The 23,375-nt window shown below is 38.9% G+C and overlaps 1 protein-coding gene across 1 annotated transcript in view; it reads left to right on the forward strand.

Moving 5' to 3' along the window:
* The first annotated feature begins 1,001 nt into the window (after nucleotides 1-1,001).
* Nucleotides 1,002-23,375, forward strand: part of LOC122544088 (NACHT, LRR and PYD domains-containing protein 12-like) — a 49,035-nt gene continuing 26,661 nt past the window's right edge. Inside the window, exons 1-6 of the mRNA XM_087981518.1 lie at nucleotides 1,002-1,061; nucleotides 4,685-4,741; nucleotides 7,652-7,717; nucleotides 11,322-11,387; nucleotides 14,378-14,443; nucleotides 17,100-17,165. Of these exons, the coding sequence (XP_087837644.1) occupies nucleotide 17,165 (1 nt within the window). The 5' untranslated portion in view covers nucleotides 1,002-1,061; nucleotides 4,685-4,741; nucleotides 7,652-7,717; ... (1 more) ...; nucleotides 14,378-14,443; nucleotides 17,100-17,164. The remainder of the gene's footprint in view (nucleotides 1,062-4,684; nucleotides 4,742-7,651; nucleotides 7,718-11,321; nucleotides 11,388-14,377; nucleotides 14,444-17,099; nucleotides 17,166-23,375) is intronic.

Consider the following 23,375-nt stretch of genomic DNA (forward strand, 5'->3'; position numbering starts at 1 on the left):
TATTCCTCAGAACTGCACTGTGTCTTTAATACCTGAAGCAAAGAACAAAAGTAGTGCAGGTTCGTGTTAAATTGTGGAAAGCACTGATGCACAGTTGTGATCGACTTTCCCTTAATGTGGAAACATGTGACTCTCTAGGACAGGGTTACGACATGTATATTTGACAGACAGCAGAATGTTATGAATAAAAACAGAAGGACAGTATTCATTCAGTTCGAAGGTAACTGTTTTATATTGCACGATAATATGATGACGAAATAGAGTGTGTTCAAAACTACCAAACCCCAGAGTTTGGGACAAAGTAGGAAATGAATCAACTTTGTGTGATTCAAAAACCCGCAGAAAACATGTTTTGAAAGGTAAGCGTGCAAATAAATTACTCAGTACCTTCTCAAAATGCACAAAAGTTTAACTAATTGTTGCTGTTATTATACAAAAACAAGAGTCAGCACAGAATGTTGTGTAAATATACTGTGTGTTGGGTATGTCCGAATCCGATGGCAAAGGGAAAATGTTATGTGGCCTTGCTCTTTGCAAGTGCTTGAATAAAGAAATGAAATCTTATTTTTTTAACAAATTGTTCACAAGATTATATGACGTTTAATCATTAATTTGCAACAAATATATCTATATATAACTGCAGGAACATTAATACTCTGCAGTTCAATTCCTGAGTTGATTCTCCACTTTCAAACTGGACAATGAATTCAGGAAAAAAATCAAGTTCAGAACGGCAATTTGACATGTTTTATTGCATAAGCACGTTTTCAAACTTTCTTATTCCACAAGTAGAGTACACAGTACTGTGAGGACAAGATTAAAAACTGTTGTGGCAAATGCAGTGTGAACTGATGCTCCCTCACTCACTGTTGGAACATCGGAACGAAAATACTAAATTGAGCCTGTTGAGATTGTGATTGAGCTGTGAATTTGTAACTTATGAGTTGTGTAGTTCTTCAAACTGAAATAAATTTTGCAAACATCTAATTTAACAGCTTTCGATGTGAGCACTCAAACATCTTGGAGTGTTTCGACTGCAGACAGAAAAGATATTGTGAAAGGTAGGTTTTAAAATGCAAATTGTTCCCGACATTGCAAACAAGTAGACTTCGAATACATTTTTAAAATGGGATGACAGTCAGGACGTTATTTTCTGTCAAAATATAATGCGTTTATAGCGCTGTAATTGTAAGAAAAAATAAATATAATTGCTGAATTTATTGCTTAAAACATCTTGGAAATCATTCAGATGAGAAACTTATAAGGTATTGTTAACTAAATCTATTGAGGTGCCATGACTACTTTTGGATAAATGTGAGCAATGACTGCAGGGGCATTTAGTTTATAATCCAATTCATTTGAGTTCATTCTTCACTTTCTAACAAGAGAATGAAAACAGGAAGAAAAACTGACGTCAGGGAAATCAATGTCAAATTTTTCATCTACATATCCGAATATTACATCGCACCTGATGATTAGGAAAAGATTCAAAGACCAACAACAGCCAGAAATGCACTTACATGAGCTGATAAGCGGGAATATGAAAGGAAACTTGCCAGGGACATCAAAACGATAATAAATATCGTAGTTTTTTGAAGCTGGTTCATGAGAAGTGTTGGCTCATTAAAGATGTGCCAATATAGATGACTACGGGGAAAACACAGAAGAGTTGAAATTGCTTTGCCCAAATATTGAGTTTCTGAAATATCATTTTATAAAATATTAATGTTCCTCCTCCCTCCTTTATACGATTCAAGAAGAGACAGATATGTCAAAATTATCAGCAAAAAAAAGGAGGTTGTAGATGCAGGTACAATCATAACATTTAAAAGACATTTGGAGAGTGACACGAATAGGAAATGTTCAGAGGGATATGCCCTTTTTCCAGCACCACACTCTCGACTCTAGCCTACAAAATCTGCAGTCCTTACTTTCTCCGTGAGGGATGCGGGCCAAACACAAGCGAACAAACCAGACCCAAAGTTTAATTTGCGTGGCAAGTTAGATCACAGAGTCTCTTTCGTGCTACATGAGTCTTAGAGTCCAGATGATAATCATGGTCGTTGTTGTGTCACATTCTATTTCTCCCTCTCTAATGCGATAGAAGAAAGTATCAATGCAGTTACTTATTTATAAACATTCAATATAAATTTTAATGAAGTTTTGTTATGGTTGATCCCATCATCACGGCATAAAATTTAAAGTCCATAGGATACAAGGCAAAGGGACAGGAAATATCAATCATTATCTAACGGGCAGGAAGGGAGTGAAAACAAATAAAGAATTCTTATTTGACTAAATTAGTACATTCTTCTGGTTTCCACGCCAATCAGTTTTTATTCCAATTATTTTTACTTGATCCATACATTTTTAAAATTGCTGAAAGGAATTCAGAAAATTGACAACAGTTCAGAAATTTCACAATCAGTGAGACTGAATGAGTAATTTTTTTTTGGCTGCCAGACTTTTGTGAGGCACATCAATGGAACAGTGCGAAATGTAGCGGAGCGAGAATGGTTTGTGATAATACATTGAGGAAAGGTTTAAAGGGTGATGTCATTAAAACTAGATGACTGCATTTGAAAGTATTACAATAATCAAACAATATCACTTTAATCACAAAATCGTCGCAGATGTACCCTATCATTTGAGACTTATGACTGGTGGTACTTTGACGATGTGGGTCACGAAACCTCAGGCAGATCGAATGGTTGAGAAAGGGAGAGCTGCAATGGTAACCTGAGCTGGTGGAAAGATTGAATGGTGGCCTCATTAAGTGATCCCGAATCCAACTGATCTAACTGTGTACATCACACATTCAATTGAATAATAGGTCAGGTGGTCACAAATTCTGGATTAGTGGTGCTGGAAGTACACAGCAGTTCAGGCAGCATCCGAGGAGCAGGAAAATCGACGTTTCGTCTAAAAGCCCTTCATCATAAATACAGGTTGAGAGCCTGAAGGGTGGATAGGTAAGTGTGAGCCTGGAGGGTGGTGATGGGGAGAAACACACACACCAATCAACCACACCGCCCTGTGGCCCAACATTTCAACTCCCTCTCCCATTCTGCCGTGGACATGGAGGTCCTGGGCCTCCATCACCGCCGCTCCCTCACCACCCGTCGCCTGGAGGAAGAAGGCCTCATCTTCCACCTCAGAACACTTCAACCCCAGGGCAACAAAGTGGATTTCAACAGTTTCCTCATTTCCCCTTCCCCCACCTCACCCCAGTTCCAAGCTTCCAGCTCAGCATTGTCCCCACAACTTGTCGTACCTGCCTATCTTCTTTTCCACCTATCCACTCCACCCTCCCACCCCCGACCTAACACCTTCATCCCCTTCCCCACTCACCTATTGTTTTCTAAGCTACTTTCTCCACACTTCCAACCTCCTCTCACTTATCTCTCCAGAATTCTGGCTTTCTCCTATATTCCTGATGAAGGGCTTTTGCCCAAAACGTCGATTTTCTGCTCCTCGGATGCTGCCTGAACTGCTGTGCTATTCCAGAACCACTAACCCAGAATCTGGTTTCCAGCATCTGCAGTCATTGCTTTTACCCAGGTGGTCACAAATTTAAGGAGAATATATCATCGACAAAAACAGAAACTGCTTGAAAAGCTCAACATTTCCAACGGCATCTGCGGAGAGAAATTTAAGCTCACATTTTAGGTTGAGTGATCCTTCCTCAGCACTGAACGAACACATGAATTTTACAGCTGAAGCAAAGAACATAAGGAGTACAGGGTCATGTTACAACTGTAAAATGCACAAGTGCACCGTTGTGTTCTATTTTCCATAAAGTGGGAAGATGTAACTCTGTAAGACAGAGTAACTGCATGTATATTTTAAAGAGAGCGGAATATTATGCATGAGAATATAAGGACAGTCTTTATTCAGTTCGATGTTCACTGCTCCATAATGGAAGGTGACATGATACGGAAATAGAATGTGGGCAAAACTGTCAAGGCATCATATATTGGGAAAAAGTAAGATATGATTCACTTTTGAGTGATTCAAATACCTACCTAAACAAATTCTGAAAGGTAACTGTACAAATATAAATTATGAAATACCTTCTCAGCCTTCCGAAATAATTATGTCATTTTACTTAAAATGAAGATTTTTAAGCAAGTACATCAGTGAGCAGAGAACATTATTTAAGAATATAGTGTGATGTGTTTGTTCGAATCGGTAGTCAAGGGGACAATATCAAGGTTTTCCTTATAGCTTGCAAATTATTCAGTAAAGAGTTTAAATTATTATTATTTTTAAAAAATTGGTAGCTCGATTATTTTGCATTCGATTATTATTTTTGAATACATTTATGCAGGAACACATACTCTGCAGTTGTGTTGATTCTCCACTTTCAAACTACAAAAGTAATTCAGGAAAAGTCAAGTACAGAACGGGAATCAATTTCATATGTTTGTATTACATAAGCACATTTTCTAAGTATCTTGTTTCACAACCAGATTACACAGTCACGTGAGGACAAGATGAAATTCAATTGTATTATGTACAATACAGACTGATACTCCCTCACCCATGGTTGGAACCTTTGAACAAAATACTTCATTGTGGCTGTTGAAAATGCGATTGATCTGTGAAGTTGTGATTTAATACGTTGTATAGTTATTCAGACACCCAGTCATGTTGCACACATTTATTTTAACAGTTTTCACAGTGAGCACTCAAACGTCTTGGTATGATTCGGCTGCAGACATAAAAGATATTCCAAAAAGTAAGTATTAAAATATAAATTGCTGATCATCTTCACGACATTGCAAATAAGTAGACTTGAATTACAGCATTTTCTTAAACAAAGATGAGAGTCAGGATCTTATTTCCAGTGAAAATATTGTGTAGTTACAATGTTGGCATTGTAATGCAAAATATAATTAGTTGCTAAATTTATTGCACACAAATATTTCAGAAACCGTTCGAAGTATTAACTTTTAACGCATTATTATCTCAATCTATTGAGGTGGGATGACTAATTTTGGATAAACGTGAGAAAAGATTGCAGGGAAGCATGTGGATTGTCAGTCATTTCCTTCGAGGTCTTTTCTCAATTTCTTACTTGAGAAACAGAGCAGGAAGCAAAATATTGTAGGGGAAATCAATTTCAAAAGTTTACTGTAACATTGAAAAACTAGTGTATATTCTCGCAATTGGTAAAAGATAAAAAGACCAGCAAACAGCGCCAAGAAGCAGCGTGTGCCAGTAAAAGGGAACACATTGGGAATCGTTCTAGGGACGTCAAAGTATAAGAAACTTTAGATTTACATAAAGCAAGTTGATGAACAAAGTTGGCTCAATGAAGTCTGAGAGTGTGGTATTTTCGATGAATTTGGAGAAAACACAGATCTGTTCAGTTTACGTTCCCTCAGTATTTATTGTTGAAAATGTGCTTTTGTGCAATATTAATTAGATCCCTCCCTCCTTTTAACATTCAGAAATTCAAAGATAGATCAAAACAATCAAAAATAAGAGGAAGTTGTACATGCAAGTATAATGGCAACATTTGAAAGACAGAAAGGGAGGTACATGAATATGGACGTTTTGGAGGGATACCGGCGATATGCAGACAAACGGAGCTGGTTTAAATTGCAATATAGCTTGAAACAAAGGGTCTGTTTATGTGTTGTGTCTCTCTATGAGCCGCGATGTTCGTGGAAGGTCAGATCTGCGCAACATTCAATTTGTTCCCCACTAATACGATATAAGATAGCATCAGAGAGTCATGGAGATGTACAGCACGGAAACAGACCCTTCAGTCCAACTCGTCCATGCCGACCAGATATCCCGAACCAATTAAGTCTCATCTACCAGCACAAGGTCCATATCCCTCCAAACCCTTCCTATTCATATACCCATCCAGATGCTTTTAAATGTTGCACTTATACTCAATGAGGTTACATATCATTATACAGGGAATATAAATTTGAGTAACGCTTCAATATGGTCTGAACCAGCATAAAGTTCTGAAATGTAAAGTTGAGAGGAAAGTGAAGGGAAAGATAAAAAAAAATCTGAGGGACAGAAAGTGAAGGATAGCAAAGAATGAATGATTATTTCTGTATATTGGCTTTTGGTTTTATGTTAAACAGTTTTTATTTCCACTTCTTAAAATTATCTACATGGTGTTGAAAGTGCTGGACGGAATGAAGAAAATTGAAAACAGTACAGAAATGCCATGTTATTTGATACTGAATGAGAAAGATTTTTATCTGTCGGGCTTTTGTGAGACAGATCAAAGGAACATTATTAACTGTAGCAGAGCGAGAGTGGCTTCAGATAATGCATTGAGGAAAGTTTTAAAGGGTGGTGCAATTATCAATAAGTGACTGGATTTTGAAAGTATTATAAGAACCGAACAGTCTCAGTGTAAAGACAAAGTCACCCCCAACATACTCTATAAGATGAGTGCTTTGACCGGTGACTGTTTCACCAGACGGGTCACTGCAACTCAGGCAAGGTGAGTGGTTGAGAGACATAGCCCTACAAGGTTAACCTGAGCTGGTGGAAGGATTGAATGGGGCCTCTTGAAGTAATCTCCAATGCAACTGTGCTAACTTAACACGTCACAGATTCAATTCTTGGATAGGCCAGGTGATCACCAAGTCAGGAAGGATATATGATCCCCCGAAACAGAAATTGCTTCAGTAGCTAAACATTAATGATAACATCTATGGAGAGAAAACACAGCCAATATTTCGGTTTGAGTGATCTTTCCTTAGCACTGATGCACCGTTGTGATCGACTTCCCGGAATGTGGAAACATGCGACTCTCTAGGACAGGGTTACAACATGTATAAATGAGAGACAGCAGAATGTTATGAATAAAAACAGAAGGACAGTGTTCATTCAGTTCGAAGTTAACTGCTTTATATTGCACGATAATATGATAACGAAATAGAGTGTGTTCAAAACTCTCAAAGCCCTAGAGTTTGGGACAAAGTAGGAAATGAATCAACTTTGTGTGATTCAAAAACCCGCAGAAAACATGTTTTGAAAGGGAAGTGTGCAAATAAATTACTCAGTACCTTCTCAACATGCACAAAAGTTTAACTAATTGTTGCTATTATTATACAAAAACAAGAGTCAGCACAGAATGTTGTGTAAATCTACAGTGTGATGGGTGTGTCCGGATCCGGTGGCAAAGGGAAAATGTTATGTGGCCTTGCTCTTTTCAAGTGTTCCAATAAAGAAATGGAATCAAATTGTAACAAATTGTTCACAAGATTATATGACGTTTAATCATTAATTTGCAACAAATATATCTATATATAACTGCAGGAACATTAATACTCTGCAGTTCAATTCCTGAGTTGATTCTCCACTTTCAAACCGGAGAATGAATTCAGGAAAAAAATCAAGTTCAGAACGGCAATTTGAAATGTTTTATAGCATAAGCACGTTTTCAAACTTTCTTATTCCACAAGTAGAGTACACAGTCCTGTGAGGACAAGATTAAAAACTGTTGTGGCAAATGCAGTGTGAACTGATGCTCCCTCACTCACTGTTGGAACATCGGAACTAAAATACTTAATTGAGCCTGTTGAGATTGTGATTCAGCTGTGAATTTGTAACTTATGAGTTGTGTAGTTCTTCAAACTGAAATAAATTTTGCAAACATCTAATTTAACAGCTTTCGATGTGAGCACTCAAACATCTTGGAGTGTTTCGACTGAAGACAGAAAAGATATTTTGAAAGGTAGGTTTTAAAATGCAAATTGTTCCCGACATGGCAAACAAGTAGACTTCGAATACATTTTTAAAACGGGATGACAGTCAGGACGTTACTTTCTGTCAAATTATAATGCGATTATAGCGCTGTAATTGTAAGAAAAAATAAATATAATTGCTGAATTTCTTGCTTAATACATCTTGGAAATCATTCAGATGAGAAACTTATAAGGTATTGTTAACTAAATCTATTGAGGTGCCATGACTACTTTTGGATAAATGTGAGCAATAACTGCAGGGGCATTTAGTATATAATCCAATTCATTTGAGTTCATTCTTCACTTTCTAACAAGAGAATGAGAACAGGAAGAAAAACTGATTTCAGGGAAATCAATGTCAAACTTTTCATATTACATCGCACCTGATGATTAGGAAAAGATTCAAAGACCAACAACAGCCAGAAATGCACTTACATAAGCTGATAAGCGGGAATATGAAAGGAAACCTGCCAGGGACATCAAAACGATAATAAATATCGTAGTTTTTTGAAGCTGGTTCATGAGAAGTCTTGGCTCATTATAGATGGGCCATTATAGATGGCTACGGGGAAAACACAGAACAGTTGAAATTGCTTTGCCCAAATATTGAGTTTCTGAAATATCATTTTATAAGATATTAATGTTCCTCCTCCCTCCTTTTTACGATTGAAGAAGAGACAGATATGTCAAAATTATCAGCAAAAAAAGGAGGTTGTAGATGCTGGTACAACCATAACATTTAAAAGAGATTTGGAGAGTGATACGAATAGGAAATGTTCAGAGGGATATGCCCTTTTTCCAGCACCACTCTCTCGACTCTAGCCTACAACATCTGCAGTCCTCACTTTCTCCGTGAGGGATGCGGGCCAAACACAAGCGAACAAACCAGTCCCAAAGTTTAATTTGCGAGGCAAGTTAGATCACAGAGTCTCTTTCTTGCTACATGACTCTTTGAGTCCAGATGACAATCATGGTCGTTGCTGTGTAACATTCTATTTCTCCCTCTCTAATGCGATAGAAGAAAGTATCAATGCAGTTACTTATTTTTAAACATTCAATATAAATTTTAATGAAGTTTTGTTATGGTTGAGCCCATCATCACTGCATGAAATTTAAAGTCCATAGGATACAAGGCAAAGGGACAGGAAATATCAAACATTATCTAAGGGGCAGGAAGGAAGTGAAAACGAATAATGAATTCTTATTTGACTAAATTAGTACATTCTTCTGGGTTCCACGCCAATCAGTTTTTATTCCAATTATTTATGCTATATCCATACAGTTTTAAATTGCTGAAAGGAATTCAGAAAATTGACAACAGTTCAGAAATTTCACGATTGGTGATACTGAATGATATTTTTTTTTTTAGCTGTCAGACTTTTGTGAGGCACATCAATGGAACAGTGCTAAATGTAGCGGAGCGAGAATGGTTTGTGATCATTCATTGAGGAAAGTTTTAAAGGGTGATGCCATTAAAACTAGACGACTGCATTTGAAAGTATTACAATAATCAAACAATATCACTTTAATCACAAAATCGTCGCAGATGTACCCTATCATTTGAGACTTATGACTGGTGGTACTTTGACGATGTGGGTCACGAAACCTCAGGCAGATCGAATGGTTGAGAAAGAGAGAGCTGCAATGGTAACCTGAGCTGGTGGAAAGATTGAATGGTGGCCTCATTAAGTGATCCCGAATCCAACTGAGCTAACTGTGTACATCACACATTCAATTGATTAATAGGTCAGGTGGTCACGAATTCTGGATTTGTGGAGCTGGAAGAACACAGCAGTTCAGGCAGCATCCGAGGAGCAGGAAAATCGACGTTTCGGGTAAAAGCCCTTCATCATAAATACAGGTTGAGAGCCTGAAGGGTGGATAGGTAAGTGAGAGCCTGGAGGGTGGTGGTGGGGAGAAACACACACACACCAATCAACCACACCGCGCTGTGGCCCAACATTTCAACTCCCCCTCCCATTCTGCCAAGGACATGGATGTCCTGGGCCTCCATCACCGCCGCTCCCTCACCACCCGACGCCTGGAGGAAGAAGGCCTCATCTTCCACCTCAGAACACTTCAACCCCAGGGCAACAATGTGAATTTCAACAGTTTCCTCATTTCCCCTTCCCTCACCTCACCCCAGTTCCAAAATTTCAGCTCAGCATTGTCCCCATAACTTTTCGTACCTGCCTATCTTCTTTTCCACCTATCCACTCCACCCTACCCCCACCCTCGACTTAACCCCTTCATCCCCATCCCCACTCACCTATTGTACTCTAAGCTACTTTCTCCCCACCCCCACCCTCCTCCCACTTATCTCTCCAGAGTTCTGGCTTTCTCCTGTATTCCTGATGAAGGGCTTTTGCCCGAAACGTCGATTTTACTGCTCCTCGGATGCTGCCTGAACTGCTGTGCTATTCCAGAACCACTAACCCAGAATCTGGTTTCCAGCATCTGCAGTCATTGCTTTTACCCAGGTGGTCACAAAATTAAGGAGAATATATCATCGACAAAAACAGAAACTGCTTGAAAAGCTCGACAATTCCGACGGCATCTGCGGAGAGAAAGTACAGCTCACATTTTAGGTTGAGTGATCCTTCCTCAGCACTGAACGAACACATGAATTTTACAGCTGAAGCAAAGAACATAAGGAGTACAGGGTCATGTTACAATTGTAAAATGCACAAGTGCACCGTTGTGTTCTATTTTCCATAAAGTGGGAAGATGTAACTCTGTAAGACAGAGTAACTGCATGTATATTTCATAGAGAGCGGAATATTATGCATGAGAATATAAGGACAGTCTTTATTCAGTTCGATGTTCACTGCTCCATAATGGAAGGTGACATGATAAGGAAATAGAATGTGGGCAAAACTGTCAAGGCATCATATATTGGGAAAAAGTAAGATATGATTCACTTTTGAGTGATCCAAATACCTACCTAAACGAATTCTGAAAGGTAACTGTACAAATATAAATTATGAAATACCTTCTCAGCCTTCCGAAATAATTATGTCATTTTACTGAAAATGAAGATTTTTAAGCAAGTACATCAGTGAGCAGAGAACATTATTTAAGAATATAGTGTGATGTGTTTGTTCGAATCGGTAGTCAAAGGGACAATGTAAACGTTTTCCTTATTGCTTGCAAATTATTCAGTAAAGAGTTTAAATTATTATTATTTTTTAAAAATTGGTAGCTCGATTATTTTGCATTCGATTATTATTTTTGAATACATTTATGCAGGAACACATACTCTGCAGTTGTGTTGATTCTCCACTTTCAAACTACAAAAGGAATTCAGGAAAAGTCAAGTACAGAACGGGAATCAATTTCACATGTTTGTATTACATAAGCACGTTTTCTAAGTATCTTGTTTCACAACCAGATTACACAGTCACGTGAGGACAAGATGAAATGCAATTGTATTATGTACAATACAGACTGATACTCCTTCACCCATGGTTGGAACCTTTGAACAAAATACTTCATTGTGGTTGTTGAAAATGCGATTGATCTGTGAAGTTGTAATTTTATACGTTGTGTAGTTATTCAGACACCCAGTAATGTTGCACACATTTATTTTAACAGTTTTCACAGTGAGCACTCAAACGTCTTGGTATGATTCGGCTGCAGACATAAAAGATATTCCAAACAGTAAGTATTAAAATATAAATTGCTGATCATCTTCACGACATTGCAAATAAGTAGACTTGAATTACAGCATTTTCTTAAACAAAGATGAGAGTCAGGATCTTATTTCCAGTGAAAATATTGTGTAGTTAGAGTGTTGGCATTGTAATGCAAAATATAATTAGTTGCTAAATTTATTGCACACAAATATTTCAGAAACTGTTCGAAGTATTAACTTTTAACGGATTGTTAACTCAATCTATTGAGGTGGGATGACTAATTTTGGATAAATGTGAGAAAAGATTGCAGGGAAGCATGTGGATTGTCAGTCATTTCCTTCGAGGTCTTTTCTCAATTTCTTACTTGAGAAACAGAGCAGGAAGCAAAATATTGTAAGGGAAATCAATTTCAAAAGTTTACTGTAACATTGAAAAACTAGCGTATATTCTAGCAATTGGTAAAAGATAAAAAGACCAGCAAACAGCGCCAAGAATCAGCGTGTGCCAGTAAAAGGGAACACATTGGGAATCGTTCTAGGGACGTCAAAGTATAAGAAACTTTAGATTTACATAAAGCAAGCTGATGAAAAAAGTTGGCTCAATGAAGTCTGAGAGTGTGGTATTTTCGATGAATTTGGAGAAAACACAGATCTGTTCAGTTTACTTTCCCTCAGTATTTATTGTTGAAAATGTGCTTTTGTGCAATATTAATTAGATCCTTCCCTCCTTTTAACATTCAGAAAGTCAAAGATAGATCAAAACAATCAAAAATAAGAGGGAGTTGTACATGCAACTATAATGGCAACATTTGAAAGACAGAAAGAGAGGTACATGAATACGGAAGTTTTGGAGAGATACGGGCGATATGCAGACAAACGGAGCTGGTTTAAATTGCAATATAGCTTGAAACAAAGGGTCTGTTTATGTGTTGTGTGTCTCTTTGAGCCTCGATGTTCGTGGACGGTCAGATCTGCGCAACATTCAATTTGTTCCCCACTAATACGATATAAGATAGCATCAGAGAGTCATGGAGATGTACAGCACGGAAACAGACCCTTCAGTCCAACTCGTCAATGCCGACCAGATATCCCGAACTAATTAAGTCTCATCTACCAGTACAAGGTCCATATCCCTCCAAACCCTTCCTATTCATATACCCATCCAGATGCTTTTAAATGTTGCACTTATACTCAATGAGGTTACATATCATTTTACAGGGAATATAAATTTGAGTAACGCTTCAATATGGTCTGAACCAGCATAAAGTTCTGAAATGTAAAGTTGAGAGGAAAGTGAAGGGACAGATCAATACAATCTGAGGGACAGAAAGTGAAGGATAGCAAATAATGAATGATTATTTCTGTATATTGGCTTTTGGTTTTATGGTAATCAGTTTTTATTTCATCTTCTTAAAATTATCGACATGGTAGTGAAAGTGCTGGACGGAATGAAGAAAATTGAAAACAGTACAGAAATGCCATGTTATTTGATACTGAATGAGAAAGATTTTTATCTGTCGGGCTTTTGTGAGACAGTTCAAAGGAACATTATGAAATGCAGCAGAGCCAGAGTGGTTTCAGATAATGCGTTGAGGAAAGTTTTAAAGGGTGATGCAATTATTAATAAGTGACTGAATTTTGAAAGTATTATAAGAACCGAACAGTCTCAGTGTAAAGACAAAGTCACGCCCAACATACTCTATTAGTTGAGTGCTTTGACCGGTGGCAGTTTGACCAAACGTGTCACTACATCTCAGGCAAGGGGAGTGGTTGAGAGACATAGCCCTACAAGGTTAACCTGAGCTGATGGAAGGATTGAATGGGTCCTCTTGAAGTAATCTCCAATCCAACTGTGCCTAACTTAGTACGTCACAGATTCAATTCATGGATAGGCCAGGTGGTCACAAAGTCAGGACCCGTTATATGAACCACCGAAACAGAAATTGCTTGAGTAGCTAAACATTAATGATAACATCTATGGAGAGAAAACACAGCCAATATTTCGGTTTGAGTGATCTTTCCTCAGCAGTGAATAAAAACATGTCATTGATATCTGTAGCAAAGAACGAAAGTAGTGCATGTCCATGTTGCAACTGTGGAAAGCACTGATGCACCGTTGTGATCAAATTCCCGTAATGTGGAAACATGCGACTCTCTGGGACAGGGTTACGACATGTATATTTGAGAGACAGCATACTGTTATGGATAAAAACAGAAGGTCAGTATTCATTCAGTTCGAAGGTAACTGCTTTATATTGCACGATAATATGATGACGAAATAGAGTGTGTTCAAAACTATCAAAGCCACAGAGTTTGGGACAAAGTAGGAAATGTATCACCTTTGTGTGATTAAAAAATCCTCAGAAAACATGTTTTGAAAGGTAAGTGTGCAAATAAATTACTCAGTACCTTCTCAGCATGCATAAAAGTTTAACTAATTGTTGCTATTATTATACAAAAACAAGAGTCAGCACAGAATGTTGTGTAAATATACAGTGTGTTGGGTATATCCGAATCCGATGGCAAAGGGAAAATGTTATGTGGCCTTGCTCTTTGCAAGTGCTTCAATAAAGAAATGAAATCATAATTTTTTAACAAATTGTTCACAAGATTATATAACGTTTAATCATTAATTTGCAACAAATATATCTATATATAACTGCAGGAACATTAATAGTCTGCAGATCAATTCCTGAGTTGATTCTCCACTTTCAAACCGGAGAATGAATTCAGGAAAAAAATCAAGTTCAGAACGGCAATTTGACATGTTTTATTGCATAAGCACGTTTTCAAACTTTCTTATTCCACAAGTAGAGTACACAGTACTGTGAGGACAAGATTAAAAACTGTTGTGGCAAATGCAGTGTGAACTGATGCTCCCTCACTCACTGTTCGAACATCGGAACTAAAATACTTAATTGAGCCTGTTGAGATTGATTGAGCTGTGAATTTGTAACTTTATGAGTTGTGTAGTTCTTCAAACTGAAATAAATTTTGCAAACATCTAATTTAACAGCTTTCGATGTGAGCACTCAAACATCTTGGAATGTTTCGACTGCAGACAGAAAAGATATTTTGAAAGGTAGGTTTTAAAATGCACATTGTTCCCGACATTGCAAACAAGTAGACTTCGAATACATTTTTTAAAATGGGATGACAGTCAGGACGTTATTTTCTGTCAAAATATAATGCGTTTATAGCGCTGTAATTGTAAGAAAAAATAAATATAATTGCAGAATTTATTGCTTAAAACATCTTGGAAATCATTCAGATGAGAAACTTATAAGGTATTGTTAACTAAATCTATTGAGGTGCCATGACTACTTTTGGATAAATGTGAGCAATAACTGCAGGGGCATTTAGTTTATAATCCAATTCATTTGAGTTCATTCTTCACTTTCTAACAAGAGAATGAAAACAGGAAGAAAAACTGACGTCAGGGAAATCAATGTCAAATTTTTCATCTACATATCCGAATATTACATCGCACCTGATGATTAGGAAAAGATTCAAAGACCAACAACAGCCAGAAATGCACTTACATGAGCTGATAAGCGGGAATATGAAAGGAAACTTGCCAGGGACATCAAAACGATAATAAATATCGTAGTTTTTTGAAGCTGGTTCATTAAAGATGGGCCATTATAGATGGCTACGGGGAAAACACAGAACAGTTGAAATTGCTTTGCCCAAATACTGAGTTTCTGATGTATCATTTTATAAAATATTAATGTTCCTCCTCCCTCCTTTTTACGATTCAAGAATGGACAGATATGTCAAAATTATCAGCAAAAAAAGGAGATTGTAGATGCAGGTACAATCATAACATTTAAAAGACATTTGAAGAGTGATACGAATAGGAAATGTTCAGAGGGATATGCCCTTTTTCCAGCACCACACTCTCGACTCCAGCCAACATCTGCAGTCCTCACTTTCTCCGAGAGGGATGCCGGCCAAATACAAGCGAACAAACCAGTCCCAAAGTTTAATTTGCGAGGCAAGTTAGATCACAGAGTCTCTTTCGTGCTACATGACTCTTTGAGTCCAGATGATTATCATGGTCGTTGCTGTGTAACATTCTATTTCTCCCTCTCTAATGCAATAGAAGAAAGTATCAATGCAGTTACTTATTTCTAAACATTCAATATAAATTTTAATGAAGTTTTGTTATGGTTGAGCCCATCATCACGGCATGAAATTTAAAGTCCATAGGACACAAGGCAAAGGGACAGAAAATATCAAACATTATCAAAGGGGTAGGAAGGAAGTGAAAAAGAATAATAAATTTTTATTTGACTAAATTAGTACATTCTTCTGGGTTCCACGCCAATCAGTTTTTATTCCAATTATTTTTACTTTATCCATACAGTTTTAAAATTGCTGAAAGGAATTCAGGAAATTGACAACCGTTCAGACATTTCACGATCAGTGATACTGAATGAGAATTTTTTTTTGGCTGCCAGACTTTTGTGAGGCACATCAATGGAACAGTGTGAAATGTAACGGAGCGAGAATGGTTTGTGATAATACATTGAGGAAAGTTTTAAAGGGCGATGCAATTAAAAATAAATGACTACATTTGAAAGTATTACAATAATCAAACAATATCACTTTAATCACAAAATCGTCGCAGATGTGCCCTATCATTTGAGACTTAAGACTGGTAGTGATACTTTGACGATGTGGGTCACGAAACCTCAGGCAGATCGAATTGTTGAGAAAGCGAGAGTTGCAATGGTAACCTGAGCGGGTGGAAAGATTGAATGGTGGCCTCATTAAGTGATCCCGAATCCAACTGAGCTAACTGTGTACATCACACATTCAATTGATTAATAGGTCAGATGGTCACAAATTCTGGAATAGTGGTGCTAGAAGAACACAGCAGTTCAGGCAGCATCCGAGGAGCAGGAAAATCGACGTTTCGGGCAAAAGCCCTTCATCATAAATACAGGCAGAGCGCTTGAAGGGTGGATAGATAAGTGAGTGGAGGGTGGTGGTGGGGAGAAACATCCATACCAATCAACCACATCGCCCTGTGGCCCAACATTTCAACTCCCCCTCCCATTCTGCCGTGGACATGGATGTCCTGGGCCTCCTTCACCGCTGCTCCCTCACCACCCGACGCCTGGAGGAAGAATGCCTCATTTTCCACCTCGGAACACTTCAACCCCGGAGCATCAATGTGGACTTCAACAGTTTCCTCATTTCCCCTTGCCCGACCTCACCCCAGTACCAAACTGTGTTTGTTCGAATTGGAAGACAAGAGGACAGTGTAAAGGTTTTCCTTACTAATTACAAATTCTTCAGTAAGAAGTTGAAATCATAATTATTTTTAACAAATTGGTAGCTCGATTATTTTGCATTCGATATTATTTTTTGAATACATTTATGCAGGAACACAAATCTGCAGTTGTGTTGATTCTCCACTTTCAAACTACAAAAGTAATTCAGGAAAAGTCAAGTACAGAACGGGAATCAATTTCACATGTTTGTATTACATAAGCACGTTTTCTAAATTTCTTGTTTCACAAACAGATTACACAGTCACGTGAGGACAAGATGAAATGCAATTGTATTATGCACAATGCAGACTGATACTCCCTCACCCATGGTTGGAACCTTTGAACAAAGTACTTCATTGTGGTTGTTGAGAATGTGATTGATCTGTGAAGTTGTAATTTTATACGTTGTGTAGATATTCAGACACCCAGTAATGTTGCACACATTTATTTTAACAGTTTTCACAGTGAGCACTCAAACGCCTTGGAATGATTCGGCTGCAGACATAAAAGATATTCCAAACAGTAAGTATTAAATTATAAATTGCAGATCATCTACACGACATTGCAGATAAGTAGACTTGAATTACAGCATTTTGTTAAACAAAGATGAGAGTCAGGATCTTATTTCCAGTGAAAATATTGTGTAGTTAGAGTGTTGGCATTGTAATGCAAAATATAATTAGTTGCTAAATTTATTGCACACAAATATTTCAGAAACCGTTCGAAGTATTAACTTTTAACGCATTGTTAACTCAATCTATTGAGGTGGGATGACTAATTTTGGATAAATGTGAGAAAAGATTGCAGGGAAGCATGTGGATTGTCAGTCATTTCCGTCGAGATCTTTTCTCAATTTCTTACTTGAGAAACAGAGCAGGAAGCAAAATATTGTAAGGGAAAACAATTTCAAAAGTTTACTCTAACAATGAAAAACTAGCGTATATTCTCACAATTGGTAAAAGATAAAAAGACCAGCAAACAGCGCCAAGAATCAGCGTGTGCCAGTAAAAAAGAACACTTTGGGAATCGTTCTAGGGACTTCAAAGTATAAGAAACTTTTGAGTTGCATACAGCAAGCTGATGATCAAAGTTGATTCAATGAATTCTGAGCATGTGGTATTTTCGATGATTTTGGAGAAAACGCAGATCTGTTCAGTTTACTTTCCCTCAGTATTTATTGTTGAAAATGTGGTTTTGTGCGATATTAATTAGACCCCTCCCTCCTTTTAACATTCAGAAAGTCAAAGATAGATCAAAACAATCAAAAATAAGAGGAAGTTGTACATGCAAGTATAATGGCAACATTTGAAAGACAGAAAGAGAGGTACATGAATACGGAAGGTTTGGAGGGATACGGGCGATATGCAGACAGTCGGAGCTGCTTTAAATTGCAATATAGCTTGAAACAAAGGGTCTGTTTAGGTGTTGTGTGTCTCTATGAGCCTCGATGTTCGTGGAAGGTCAGATCTGCGCAGCATTCAATTTGTTCCCCACTCATACGATATAAGATAGTATCAGAGAGTCATGGAGATGTACAGCACGGAAACAAACCCTTCAGTCCACCTCGTCCATGCCGACCAGATATCCCGAACCAATTAATTCTCATCTACCAGCACCAGGTCCATATCCCTCCAAACCCTTCCTATTCATATACCCATCCAGATGTTTTTAAATGTTGCACTTATACTCAATGAGGTTTCATATCATTATACAGTCAATATAAATTTGAGTAACGCTTCAATATGGTCTGAACCAGCATAAAGTTCTGAAATGTAAAGTTGAGAGGAAAGTGAAGGGAAAGATAAAAAAAAAAAATCTGAGGGACAGAAAGTGAAGGATAGCAAAGAATGAATGTTTATTTCTGTATATTGGCTTTTGGTTTTATGGTAAACAGTTTTTATTTCCACTTCTTAAAATTATCTAAATGGTGGTGAAAGTGCTGGACGGAATGAAGAAAATTAAAAACAGTCCAGAAATGCCATGTTATTTGATACTGAATGAGAAAGATTTTTATCTGTCGGGCTTTTGTGAGACAGATCAAAGGAACATTATTAACTGTAGCAGAGCGAGAGTGGCTTCAGATATTGCATTGAGGAAAGTTTTAAAGGGTGGTGCAATTATCAATAAGTGACTGGATTTTGAAAGTATTATAAGAACCGAACAGTCTCAGTGTAAAGACAAAGTCACCCCCAACATACTCTATTAGATGAGTGCTTTGACCGGTGGCTGTTTCACCAGACGGGTCACTGCAACTCAGGCAAGGTGAGTGGTTGAGAGACATAGCCCTACAAGGTTAACCTGAGCTGGTGGAAGGATTGAATGGGGCCTCTTGAAGTAATCTCCAATGCAACTGTGCTAACTTAACACGGCACAGATTCAATTCTTGGATAGGCCAGGTGATCACAAAGTCAGGAAGGATATATGATCCACCGAAACAGAAATTGCTTGAGTAGCTAAACATTAATGATAACATCTATGGAGAAAACACAGCCAATATTTCGGTTTGAGTGATCTTTCCTCAGCAGTGAATAAAAACATGTCATTGACATCTGTAGCAAAGAACGAAAGGAGTGCACGTATATGTTGCAATTGTGAAAAGCGCAGGTGCACCATTGTGTTCAACTGTCCGGAATGTCTAAGGATGTGACTCTATAAGACAGTGTGACAACTGTTTTGTACGAAGCCAGAAGCATTCATTAAGCAGGCAGCCCCAAACCCAAACTTTGTCATTTATTTTGGTAAGTGTACAATGAAAATTACCTGGAGTGACATAACCAAGTTGACTACTAAATATTAAAACAAAAAACGATTTATTTACAAAGTTACACAATGATACACAAAGAACACAATGAAGAAATCTTCAATCAATCTAAAGTGACTTAATTGTGCTGTTCTGAATATGCACAACAGTCCCAATAAGTAAACCCCATTTAAAAAGCCAGTGTAAATGAAACAGGTTGATGTTTCGGTGCACAAAGAGATAGACAGAGTTTCCAACAGCTCCCTGTTGAGCAGGACGAACATAATAGTGTTCTCGGGTTTACTACCGGTGCCACGAGATAGCGAGGTGAGGAAAGGGTGCAACTTAACATGTGGCTGTGCAGCTGGTGTAGTAGGGAGGCCTTCAGATATGTAGATAATTGAGATGCCTTCTGGGTAAGGTGGGACCTGTACAAGAAGGACGGGTCGCATCTGAACTGGAAGGCACCAATGTCCTGGGTGGAAGGTTTGCTCGAGTAGTTCGAGAGGGTTTAAGCTAGTGTGACGGGGGTGTGGGGACTTGAGCTATATACCGGTGGTAAGAGTTGATGGAGATGAAGCAATAGCAAGAGGTCATGCAGCCAGTGCGAAGGAATTTTCAGGGAAAGAACCAAGGGATCGGTTAAAGTGTGTTTGCTTTAATGTAAGGAGTGTCAGGAATAACATTGATGAGCTGAGAGCATGGATCAGTACTTGGTGCTATGATGTTGTGGCCATAACAGAGACGTGGGTTTCTCAGGGGCAGGAAAGGTTGCTGGATGTTCCAGGGTATAGAACATTTAAAAGGAATGGGCGGGGGAGAGAGAGGAGGGGGTGTAGCATTGCTAATCACAGAGGGTAACGCAGCTCCAGAAGTTACCATTGTCGAGGAGGGTCTGTCTACTGAGTCAGTATGGGTGGAAATTAGTAACAGCAAGGGAGCAATCATCTCGTTAGGGTTTACTACAGGCCCCCCAATAGCAGCAGGGAGATTGAAGGAAGCATAGGTCAGCAGATTGTTTGGAAAATGTGTGAATATAGTAGGGTTGTCGTAATGGGTGACTTTAATTTTCCCAATATTGATTGGATCCTCCTTCGAGCAGATGGCTTGGAAGGAACTGTTTTTGTAAGGTGTGTTCAGGAGAGTTTCCTAACTCAGTACGTTGACAGGCCGACGAGGCGAGAGGCCATTCTAGACTTAGTGCTCGGAAACGAGCCGGGCCAGGTGTCAGATCTTGCGGTGGGAGAGCATTTTGGTGATACTGACCACAAATGCCTCACATTCTATATAGCTATGAAGAAGGAGAGAAGCAGGCACAATTGGAGGATATTCAATTGGGGAAAAGGAAACTATGATGCTATCAGACGTGAGTTGGGAAGCACGGCCTAGGAGCAAGTGTTCCATGGAAAGGGCACTATAGATATGTGGAGACTGCTTAAGGAACAGTTGTCGAGAGTGGTGCATAAATGCGTTCCTCTGAGACAGGCAAGAAGGGGTAAGATAAAGGAACCTTGGGTGACGAGAGCAGAGGAGCTTCTCGTCAAAAGAAAGAAGGCAGCTTACGTAAGGTGGAGGAAGCAAGGATCTTGCTCAGCTCGAGAGAATTACAGGCAGACAAGGAAAAAGCTCAAAAATAGTCTGAGGAGAGACAGGAGAGCGCACAAAAAATCCTTGGCAGGAAGGATTCGGGAGAATCCAAAGGCATTTTACACGTATTTGAGGAATAAGAGAATGGTCAAAGAAAGAGTAAGGCCGATCAGGGATAGCATAAGGAAATTGTGTATTGCGTCTGAGGAGGTCGGGGAAGCCTTAAATGAGTTTTCTGCTTCTGTCTTTACAAAAGAAATGGATCATGGAGGGAATGAAACCATCGAGGAGCAGGTAAGCATGCTGGAACGGATAGAGATTGAGGAAGCTGATGTGCTCAAAATTTTGCCAAACATTAAGATTGACAAGTCGCCAGGGCCAGACCAGATTTGGCCTCAGCTGTTTTGGGAAGTGTGAAATGTGATTGCTTCACCGCTTGCGAAGATCTTTGCATTCTCACTCTTCACCAGAGTCGTACCTGAGAACTGGAGGGAGGCAAATGAATTCCTTTCTTCAAGAAAGGCAACAGAGAAATCCCCGGCAATTACATACCAGTAAGTCTCTCATCTGTCGTCTGCAAGGTGTTAGAAAGGATTCGGAGGGATAGAATTTATGACCATCTGAAAGAGCAAGACTTGATCAAATGCAGTCAGCACGGCTTTGTGAGGGACAGGTCATGTCTCACGAATCTTATTGAGTTCTTTGAGGATGTTACTAGACATGTTGATGAGGGTCGAGCGGTGGATGTGGTGTATATGGACTTCAGCAAGGCATCTGATAAGGTTCTCCATGGCAGGCTCGTTCAGAAGGTCAGGAGGAATAGGACACAGGAAACTTCAGCTGTCTGGATACAGAATTGGGTGGTCGACAGAAGGCAGCGAGTGGTAGTGGAAGGAAAGTATTCTGCCTGAAAGTCAGTGGTGAGTGGTGTTCCACAGGGCTCTGTTCTTGGGCCTCTACTGTTTGTAATTTTTGTTAATTACTTTGATGAGGAGATTGAAGGGTGGGTTAGCAAGTTTTCAGACGACACAAAGGTTAGAAGTGTCGTTGACAGTATAGAGGACTGTTGTAGGCTGCAGTGTGACATTGACAGGATGCAGAGATGGGCTGAGAGGTGGCAGATGGAGTTCAACCTGGATAAATGCGAGGTGGTGCATTTTGGAAGGTCGAAATTGGAAGTTGAGTACAGGATTACGGATGGGATTCTTGGCAGTGTGGAGCAACAGAGGGATCTTAGTGTGCAGGTACATAGATCCCTTGAAATTACCACCCAAGTGGACAGGGTTGTTAAGAAAGCATATGGTGTTTTGGCTTTCATTAACAGGGGGATTGAGTTTAAGAGCCGTGACATCTTGTTGCAGCTCTATAAAACTTTGGTTAGACCGCACTTGGAATACTGTGTCCAGTTCTGGTCACCCTAATATAAGAAAGACGTGGATGCTTTGGAGAGGTTTCAGAGGAGGTTTACCAGGATGGTGCATGGAATGGAGAACTTATCTCACGAAGTGAGGTTGACTGAGCTCGGACTTTTTTTTCATTCGAAAAAAGGAAGAGAGGGGACCCAATTGAGGTGTACAAAATAATGAGAAACATAGATAGATTTGATAGCCAGAAACTTTTTCCCAGGGCAGAATTTGTTAACACAAGGAGTCATAGTTTTAAGCTGTTTGGCGGAAAGTATAGAGGGGATGTCAGAGGTAGGTTCTTTATGCAGAGAGTTGTGAGAGCATGGAATCCATTGCCAGCAGCAGTTGTGAAAGCGAGGTCATTGGGGATATTTAAGAGATTGCTGGACATGTATATGATCGCAGAAATTTGAGGGTTTGTACATTAGTTTTACCTTACATGAGGATCAATTGTCGGCACAACATCGTGGGCTGAAGGGCCTGTTCTGTGCTGTACTGTTCTATGTTCTATGTTCTAACTTCTCACCTGTTCAAGACTGTACTAAAATTGCTCAGCTCAGCAAGAGAGCTGACCACTCCCCGTTCTTTATACATGTCACTTACAAAACCTGGCCACTTTGGCCTGAAGTCTCATCTGTTTACATGTCAACAAAAGGCTTCACAAAATCCGTGCCAACTCTGTACTACACCAGACGTATCGGAGCTTTTCACTCTGAAAAAAATCAAGGACAGTGTCTCTTTGAGCCAAGGAACAGTTTTTTTTTAAAAAAACTAGCTTTGTGAAACCTCCCCCCTTAAAAAAATAAGCCATTAATACCAAAAAATGGCTTCATTTTAAGCATCTCAAAACCCAGTTAGTAGCCTAAATATACATATACACTATGTTAGCTATAAACATGTAAACATGCACAACCCCATGCAAATTCAGGCCAAGGAACACACGCCACCAAAAGCCTCTGTCTCTCATTCGAGTCTCGCTAATGCTTTGGCAATCACAAT

This window comes from Chiloscyllium plagiosum, unplaced genomic scaffold, assembly GCF_037043375.1.
Source record: "Chiloscyllium plagiosum isolate Xiang-an unplaced genomic scaffold, Cpla_swu_hap1 HiC_scaffold_40, whole genome shotgun sequence".
NCBI lineage: Eukaryota > Metazoa > Chordata > Chondrichthyes > Orectolobiformes > Hemiscylliidae > Chiloscyllium > Chiloscyllium plagiosum.